Raw genomic sequence first — 9,573 nt, 5'->3', positions numbered from 1 at the left:
CCCTTGGACTGCAAGGCCATCCAACTGGTCAGTCCTAGAGGAGATCAACCCTGGCTGCTCTTTAGAAGGCCAAGATCCTGAAGAGGAAACTCAAAGACTGTGGCCACCTGATGAGAAGGAAGAAGGGCTCCCTGGAGAAGAGCCTCATGCTGGGAACGATGGAGGGCAAAAGAAGAAGAAGGGGACGGCAGAGAAGGAGGTGGCTGGATGGAGTCACCGAAGCAGTAGGCGTGAACTTCAATGGACTCCGGGGGATGGTAGAGGACAGGAAGGCCTGGAGGAACATTGTCCATGGGGTCACGATGGGTCGGATACGACTTCAACTTCCGCCACAAACCAAGCAAAGGAACAGGGCACAAATGTCATTTACGGCTCACATTGTGAGGTAGATAGAAATATGGTGTTAATCTCTGCTCATCTGGATGTTGATTGCTGGGAAGGAGGTGTTGTTGGCCCTTCTGCTTCCTTTTTAGCCCTTTGATTGTCTCTTTTTGAATAGTGTGTAGACATTGTTTATCTCTGTATGTCTGTTGATGGCTGATGTCTCTGAATGCCAGGCTTCCAGGAATTCTCTCTGAAGTTTTTGGGCGTGGCTTGGGCTAATTAATGCATGCTCACCGTTTCCCAATTGAACCCGGGTTGTGCTATTAATGGGTTTGCCATTTTAGTGAAATCGCTTTTAGAAAGGGCTAAAGTCTTCTTTTTAATTATTATTTCTAGAATTGGGTAGGGCTAAACTGAATAAAGGATCATAATTCTTTCTTCCACATTCTCCCCGATGTTCCCTCCTCTTCTTTTCTTGACTCCGGTCCAAGTTGAGAGAAACACAGCTGCTCCTACAAAAAAAAAAAAATATTAGAATCTCGTCATCAAATTATTTAAAGACATTGGAGTGGATTCCCAGACATAAATCCACCGCTTGAATGACAGCGTGCATAATGGGACTTTAAAATTATTTCACACATTTATTTATTTTTTTGGCCAGGGTGTGTAGGTTCTGCACGAAGTGGTGGAGAAGAGTGGATCAGGGATGCAAATAGGCAGCCATCTGTTGTAAAAAAAAAAAAGAGAGAGAGAGAGAGAAAATGGGGAATTTACTCGAAATTTACACATTTTGAATGGCAAATTTGTGTTTTCCAGCCAAGGCTGGGTACATCTGAAGCCTAAGTTTGTTTTGTGAGCTTTGCACAAAGCAACCTGATCTTAAGCCAGTATTTCTCAACCTTGGCAACTTGAAGATGTCCGGACTTCAACTCCCAGAATTCCCCAGCCAGCATTCGCTGGCTGGGGAATTCTGGGAGTTGAACTCCGGACATCTTCAAGTTGCCAAGGTTGAGAAACACTGTCTTAAGCCTAAAAGAAGATTTAACAAATACAGTGTAAACCTGAGTGAACATTTGCAGAGAGTAGCATTTGTAATAAAAAGATCTGCCCAATTTTAATTCTATCGGTATTTTACTCAAAGACAGATGTTGTTTTCAAGGCCCTTTGTATAGAAAAGCTCCCACATAGGAGAATGGGTTGAAAAAAGATACACAGCTGGTCGTTGAAGTGCAATCCAATTTGAGCTCAAAATTTCTGTCGCTAGGTGAAACGGTGAAGTGACTTTTGCTCCATGTTACGACCTTTCTCGTCACGGTCACTGAGGGAATTGCTGCAGGTCAGCCTTGATTCGCAACCACAATTGAGTCCCCACTTTTTTGTCGCGAAGCGAGACAGTTGCTAAATGAGTTTTGCCATTTTGTGCCCTTTCTTGTCAATGTCGTTTAAGCGGTTCTTAAATTAGTCCCACGGTCGTTAAGTGAATCTGGATCCCCCCCCCCCGGTTGGCTTTGCTTGTCAGGAAGTCACCAAACGGGATCACCTGACCCCGGAACACTGTGACTGTCATAAATATGAATTGTTGGTCAAGCACCTGAATTTTGAGCCCCTGACCCTGGGTATATTGCAACGGTCGTAAGTGTGAGTCCTTATTTTCAGTGCTGTTTTAACTTCAAAGGCTCACTAAGTGAACTGTTGTTAAGTTGAGGACTAGCTGTGCAATATGTCGTGTTTTGGGCTAAAAGCAAACGCAACTAAATGCAAACAACTCAACAATCGCGCCAAATCTTCTGAAGATCGAAACTTCCCCCCCCCCACCAGCTGGTCGCACACAGAGTTAAAAATCCGTTTGTTGGGTTTCTTTGCAAGGGAGCCTCGCTTAACATTTCAGCTGGCTCAAAGGATCCCCGTGGGAATTTCCTCCTGGGTGTTATCCAGTGGGCGATTGTTTCTCGCCGCCAAATCTCGGACGTGAACTTCCTGAGCCATGGGAAGCCCTTCGCTTGATGAATAACACCGGTTGTGCACATCGTCGTCGCCAAGGCTGCAGACAAGCACAAGAGAGAGGAATAATATGCGTATCCTGTGCTGACTAAGTCCAGATGGTCTCTCCGCCCGTTATCTTGGCCCTCCCCAAGTGTAGGAAATCCTATTTGTGAGTCAAGAGTTGCAAGATACGGGCTCTTGGTGGTGACATTTCATGCCTCGGTGACTTCCTGGGCAGTCAATCATCGTGAAGCCATCCAGAAGTGGTACCTCCAGCAAATCCACGAAGGTTTCTGGATTGAGGTACCACTTCATCAGGCCTTGGGAAGGCCACATTTGGAATGCGGCACCCGGTTCTGGTCACCACGATGTAAAAAAGATATTGAGATACTAGAAGGACTGTATAGAAGAGCAACAAAGAAGATTAGGGGACTTAAACTTAAGGAATTGTGTATGTCTAGTCTTATGAAAAGCAGGGCCAGGGGTGACATGATAGCAGTCGTACAATATTTGAGGGGCTGCCCCAAAGATGAAGGGGTCAACCTATGCAGGGGTCACCAACCTTTCAGGCCTCAGGGACCAATAAGGGAAGGAAGGAGGGAGGGAAGCAAGGAGGGAAGGAAGGAGAGAAGGAGAGAAGAAAGGAGGGAAGGAAGGAGGGAAGGAGAGAAAAAAGGAGGGAAGGAAGGAGGGAATGTAGGAGAGAAGGAAGGGGGGAAGGTAGGAGGAAAGGAAGGGGGAAAGGAAGGAGAGGAGGAGAGAAGAAAGGAGGGAAGGAAGGAGGGAAGGAAGGAGGGAAGGAGGAGGGAAGGAGAGAAGGAGAGAAGAAAGGGGGGAGGGAAGGGGGAAGGAGGGAGGGAAGGAAGGGGAGTAGGAGAGAAGAAACGAGGGAAGGAAGGAGGGAAGGAAGGAAGAAGAAGTAGGACCGTTGTAAGATAAGATGGAGTTATGGGATGGTAAGAAAGCAATTTTCAAGTATATTGTCAACTGTAGGGGAAAAATTGTTATAAATACATATTATTAATAACAGCTATGAGATCACATAATTGTGAATGTATATATGAAATTAATAAAATTTTCAAAAAAAAATTAAATCCCGCGGACCACTGGTATGATTTTTTTTTTTTTTAAAAAGATGAATAGCATTTAGTGCAATATAAAAAATGCAAATAATTTTTCTGCGGACCACCAAAGTTTTCTCACAAACCACCAGAGGTCCACGGACCACCAGTTGGTGACTGTTGCTCCAAGGCACCAGAAGGCAAGACAAAAAGCAATGGATGGAAACTCATCAAGGAGAGAAGCTACCTAGAACTAAGGAGAAAATTCCTAACAAGTTAGAACGATTAATCCGTGGACTCAGAAACTGTAAATGCTCCATCACTGGAGGCTTTCAAGAAGAGATTGGACAATCATTTGTCTGAAATGGTAGAAGGTCTCTTGCTTGAGTAGGAGGGTGGACTGGAAGACCTCCAAGGTCTCTTCCAACTCTGCTATTCTGCTTTCCTTCCTTCCTTCCTTCCTTCCTTCCTTCCTTCCTTCCTTCCTTCCTTCCTTCCTTCTCCATCACTGGAGGCTTTTAAGAAGAGCCTGGACAGCCATTTCTCTAGAATGGTAGAGGGTCTTCTGCTTGAGCAGGGGGTTGGACTGGAAGTCCTCCAAGGTCCCTTCCAACTCTGTTATTCTGTTTTCCTTCCTTCCTTCCTTCCTTCCTTCCTTCCTTCCTTCCTTCCTTCCTTCCTTCCTTCTCCATCACTGGAGGCTTTTAAGAAGAGCCTGGACAGCCATTTCTCTGGAATGGTAGAGGGTCTTCTGCTTGAGCAGGGGGTTGGACTGGAAGACCTCCAAGGTCCCTTCCAACTTTGTTATTCTGTTTTCCTTCCTTCCTTCCTTCCTTCCTTCTTTCCTTCCTTCCTTCCTTCCTTCCTTCTCCATCACTGGAGGCTTTTAAGAAGAGCCTGGACAGCCATTTCTCTGGAATGGTAGAGGGTCTTCTGCTTGAGCAGGGGGTTGGACTGGAAGTCCTCCAAGGTCCCTTCCAACTCTGTTATTCTGTTTTCCTTCCTTCCTTCTTTCCTTCCTTCCTTCCTTCCTTCCTTCCTTCCTTCCTTCTCCATCACTGGAGGCTTTTAAGAAGAGCCTGGACAGCCATTTCTCTGGAATGGTAGAGGATCTTCTGCTTGAGCAGGGGGTTGGACTGGAAGACCTCCAAGGTTCTGTCCACCTCTGTTAGATTTTGGTCAACTAGAAATCTGCAGGGGATGCACCTGGATTGCTGCATTAATTGTGCATGGCGTGTGAGATGTGTATAACACACATCTTTAAATAACAACTTCATTGAAGAGGCCAGAGTGGGTTGCACATCTGGACTCTAGTGATGTCATCTGTCTGATGCTGGGATATTTCCCTTCTTTCTGGGCCATTGTTCTGTCCACTTCCCCGGAGACACATTTCTTTCATCTGCTCTTCAAACCTCTCATCCTATCTGATATTCTTTCTTCAGTAGCTCGTGCGAGGAGAGAGAGAGAGAGAGAGAGAGAGAGAGAGAGAGAGAGAGAGAGAGAGAGAGAGAGAGAGAGAGAGAGAGAGAGAGAGAGAGAGATCAACAGTGAAATTAGGGATGGGTTGATGGCAAAATGAGTGGCAAGAAAATCTCTCCATTTTAAGAAAGTTTGCGGGGAATATAAACATCAATTTTCTTTAAGCAGAAAAATGAAGTATTTATTATAAATATTCCTCCCCTTGAATTCTATCTAGTTATCCATCCATCCATCCACCTACCTACCTGCCCATCCATCCATCTATCCATCCATTCACCTACCTACCTATCATCTATGTATCTATCTATCTATCTATCTATCTATCTATCTATCCATCCATCCATCCATCCATCCATCTACTTATCATCTATCTATCCATCCATCCATCCATCCACCTACCTATCATCTATCTATCTATCCATCCATCCATCCATCCATCCACCTACTTATCATCTATCCATCCATCCATCCATCCATCCACCTACTTATCTATCTATCTATCTATCTATCTATCTATCTATCTATCTATCTATCTATCTATCTATCTATCTATCTATCTTACCCACCCACCCATCTATCCATCCATCCACCCACCTATTATCTATCTATCCATCCATCTATCAATGATGAACTCATATGATGGACTACAAACCAGTTGATAATGAGGCTTTCCAATAATTAGAACTAATATCCAGATTATTCTGTGTATTTGTAGCAACATATCAACAGAAGGTTTGACCAGCTTTGTCCTGTTTGAGTTTATTTCTTTTCAATTCTTGGAAAGTTGTCATTGTACAAATCACGTTGCTATCATGAACCACATCTGTGTTTTTCAGAGTGAAGGGAATATGTTTTCCATCTAACCACCCCTTAAAAAAAATGTTTTTAAATGGCAGACAGCAGTGGTTCAAATTTATTCAGGAATGCGTTCAGATGCCTAAAAATTGACATGGTTGGGGGAAAGGGATGTTGGGAAGTTAGAACAATATTTCTCAACCTTGGTAAGTTTTAAGAAGTGTGGAACTTCAATTCCAAGAATTCCCCAGCCTGCACAGCCTGCAGGACTAGCTGGGGAATTCTGGGAATTGAAATCCATTCATCTTAAAATTAAGAGTGAAAAATTGTTCTTTAGAGAATGAACTGACAGATCAAATTTTGCGAATGCCTATGCCCATCGATTTGTGTGTGTGTGTGTGTGTGTGTGAGTCCACTTGTGTCATGCTCTCACACTCCTAATGCGCCTTTGCACAAGGAAAAGATGCCTTCCCTTCAGTATTATAACATCATTAAGCATTTGCAACCCTAACGGGGGCCCAACAGACGAAAAGTAATAACTTCTTTTTTTTCCAAACGTATTTATTTATTTTTTTGTTACATATTTTAACTTCTTTTATGAATATAACATTGTCCTGGTTTTCCCTCCCTTTACATCTTCTATTATGCATATTACATTCTACATCATATTTCCATTTTACATTTCAGTCATCTTATTTTTTACTCCATATTCTCCCGCTTGATTTAAATTTTTTTTCTTAATAGATAAACAATAGCCTTTTGCCCCTCAAAGTTAATCAAATTTAACGTATCATTTCCATCTATTATTCTGTTTTACTATTAATAACAGATATCCTCAAGTTTGATTTTATATAGTAAACATTTCATTTAATTAGATATCCACAAGTAGCAATATTAATCTTTATCCCACACATTTTATTGAAGACGTATCATTGGCTGTATTTACTAGCTTCCGTTCTATTCTACTAGTAAATCCTTTCCTTTCTTTCCCCCTTTCAACCATTTTTCTCTTAGTCTCTCGGGAGCCTCATTTCTCTCATATTCTCTTCTCCCCATCCATTTGCCTAGTTTTTCCAAAAGTAATAACTTCTGAACGTGGAGTGGGAAGATTTGGAGGCTGTGAGTAAGAGACTAGTAAAGAAGTTTATTTAGGGATGAAACCACTAGCATGTTCAACTTCCTCTTGCTGATGTCAGTTTGGCAGAAAGTTGCAAAACATTTTGATGTCAAAGGATCACAACTCCATCTTGCTGGATTCTGACCTTCCTGAAAGACTGCTGGTGGCCTCTCCAGTTGTCCTGTTTCCTATTTTGAGCTTGCCGGAAGCACTACTACCTCCGAGTGGAATGTTCCTATGTTTGCTTCATCCCTGTCCGGCACAACTCTGAAAACAAAATGTTTTTATGTCGGAAAATGCACATGTAGCCTCCATCAAGGCTACCCTTGAAAAGCGTTCGGAGACTGCAGCTAGTCCAGAATGCGGCCGCGCAAGCGATATTGGGTGTACTGAGGTACACCCACGTTACACCTGTCCTCCGCGAGCTGCACTGGCTTTCAGCCCTCTCTAAGCGGTTTACAGAGTCAGCATATCACCCCCACAGTCTGGGTCCTCATTTCACCCACCTCGGAAGGATGGAGGGTTGAGTCAACCTTGAGCCGGTGAGATTTGAACCGCCGAACTGCAGATAACAGTCAGCTGAAGTGGCCTGCAGTACTGCACTCTAACCACTGCGCCACCTCGGCTCTTTTTTGAGTTGTTCCATGCTCTGGTTGGTGTCAGCTTTGAGGGTGGCCTTTGGTGGCCTGGTTTCCTTTCGTCGGTAACTCTTCCAAGCATAATTGATTTCTCCTGGGAAATTCCCCTGCACGACATGGACAAAGTAAGTGAGACTTTTGTGATTTTTTGCTTCCCAGGGACATGTCTGGTGTTGTGTGCTCCAGTGATCGCTTGTTGTGTTGGTCACTTCTGCTCTCCAAAGAAGACACGGGAGCCTTCTCGAGCATCACAGCTCCAATGAGTTGATGCCACACCTATCCAGTTTTGTTCTCCCATTTCCTGTCCAGAAACTGCCCACCTGGCCGCAGAGGTGTGTCGGCTGCCCTAATGCCCTCGTTGTTTCCCCCCAACAGGTTCTCAAGAGTCGGACAGCTCCCAGTCTGCCAAGAAAGACATGCTGGCCGCCTTAAAATCCAGACAAGAAGCCCTGGAGGAGACGCTGCGCCAACGCCTGGAGGAACTGAGGAAGCTGTGTCTCCGGGAAGCGGTAGGCAGCAGAGAGGCCTCCTTGGAAAGAATTGCCTTGGGGATCCATCGCGTTATGAGAATAAGGATGACGGGAAAATAGGGAAGGGGAAGAGAGGGGGAAGGGAGGCATTGGGTACAGAGGGGAAGGGAAGGAGAGAAAGGGAAGGGAAGGGAAAAGGGAGGGAGAGAGGAAAGGGAAGAAGAAAAGAAGTAAAAAAGAGAGGGAGGGAGGAACGGAGAAGGGAAGGGAAGGAAAAAGTCAAGGGAGAGAGGAAAGGAAAGAAGTAAAAAGAGAGGGAGGGAGGGAAGGAAAGAAGGAATGGAGAAGGGAAGGGAAGGAAAAAGAACAGGAAAAAAGTCAAGGGAGAGAGAAAAGGAAAGAAGTAGAAAGAGAGGGAGGGAGGGAAGGAAAGAAGGAATGGAGAAGGGAAGGGAAGGAAAAAGAACAGGAAAAAGTCAAGGGAGAGAGAAAAGGAAAGAAGTAGAAAGAGAGGGAGGGAGGAAAGGAAAGAAGGAATGGAGAAGGGAAAGAATGAGAAGGGAAGGGAAGGAAAAAGTCAAGGGAGAGAGGAAAGAAGTAGAAAGAGAGGGAGGGAGGAAAGGAAAGAAGGAATGGAGAAGGGAAAGAATGAGAAGGGAAGGGAAGGAAAAAGTCAAGGGAGAGAGGAAAGAAGTAAAAAGAGAGGGAGGGAGGAAAGGAAAGGAAAGAAGGAATGGAGAAGAGAAGAAAAAAGTCGAGGGAGAAAGGAAAGATCCAACTTTTTCAGCACCGTAACTACAGAATAAAATTACAACCTCATTTTTTTTTAACTTCACCACTTTAACAAATACTAGCCATTTCTGTAACAGCCATTTCTGCACTAAATCAGCTAAAACTCAATGTCACAAGAGCAATGTTGCTCTGATCAAATGATTCAAATGAAATAACGTAAAATAAAATCGGCCCTTCCTCTCCAGGAGACGGAAGAACGAACCAACTCAGGAATCCCTTGCGTGTTGAGTTAAAGTAGGCAACTTAAAAATATAGTGTGGGAAATGAAGCTTTTCACCCCACCCATTGGGCTCAAACCGGTTCATCTATAACTCAGGAGGCCAAAGGCCAGATTTGACTCTTTTAATATGCTGCAGGCCTGGATTTAATTGAAATAGATCCAGTTTTATTAGCTGGCTGCAGATGAGCGTGATGTTTGTTTATTTATCTGATTTCTAGTCCGCCTTTCCCCTGAAGGGGCCGACAGGTGAGAAAATGCTGGAGTTAAAACAGAAAGGAAAATTGGCCAGAACGACAACAACGAGGCATGGAAAAACAGTTAGATGATCCTTAATTAAAGATGCATTTTCACTAAATTGCAATCATTAAATTTCATTACACTTGCAGACCAACGTAATTACAAGCTTGTTTATATTTATTTTAAAGGATCCTCCGGCTCATTTAAATTTGGCTTCCGCGTGAGACTCAGCAAGTTGCCTGCGTTATGAACATGAAATCTATTTTTCTCATCTTGCATAATTTTTTTTTTCCCCTAAAAGAGAAACCAGAAAAGATCAGCCAGCTCATAATTCCTGAAAATCTTGTTTGGTCCTTTCTGAGATTTTCATGGATAAAGGATATATTATTCCCCGACTGGTTACATGTAGTTCTTGATTTACGACTGCAATTTGAGCCCAACTTTTCTGCTGCTAAGT

The 9,573-nt window shown here is 43.7% G+C and overlaps 1 protein-coding gene across 4 annotated transcripts in view; it reads left to right on the top strand.

Moving 5' to 3' along the window:
- FRMD4A (FERM domain containing 4A) overlaps positions 1–9,573 on the top strand; it is a 353,039-nt gene that overhangs the window by 320,479 nt on the left and 22,987 nt on the right. For all 4 annotated transcript variants that reach the window (XM_087722412.1, XM_087722411.1, XM_087722409.1 and 1 more), the window contains one exon: positions 7,773–7,906. In XM_087722412.1, coding sequence (XP_087578538.1) covers positions 7,773–7,906 — 134 coding nt within the window. The remainder of the gene's footprint in view (positions 1–7,772; positions 7,907–9,573) is intronic.

The sequence above is a fragment of the Thamnophis sirtalis genome, unplaced genomic scaffold, assembly GCF_051295495.1.
Source record: "Thamnophis sirtalis isolate CommonGarterSnake01/CBP01778 unplaced genomic scaffold, rThaSir2_p1.2 scaffold_9, whole genome shotgun sequence".
In the NCBI taxonomy this organism is placed as follows: domain Eukaryota; kingdom Metazoa; phylum Chordata; class Lepidosauria; order Squamata; family Natricidae; genus Thamnophis; species Thamnophis sirtalis.
Note: the sequence above shows the minus strand (reverse complement) of the source record. Positions and strands in the feature narration are given on the sequence as shown.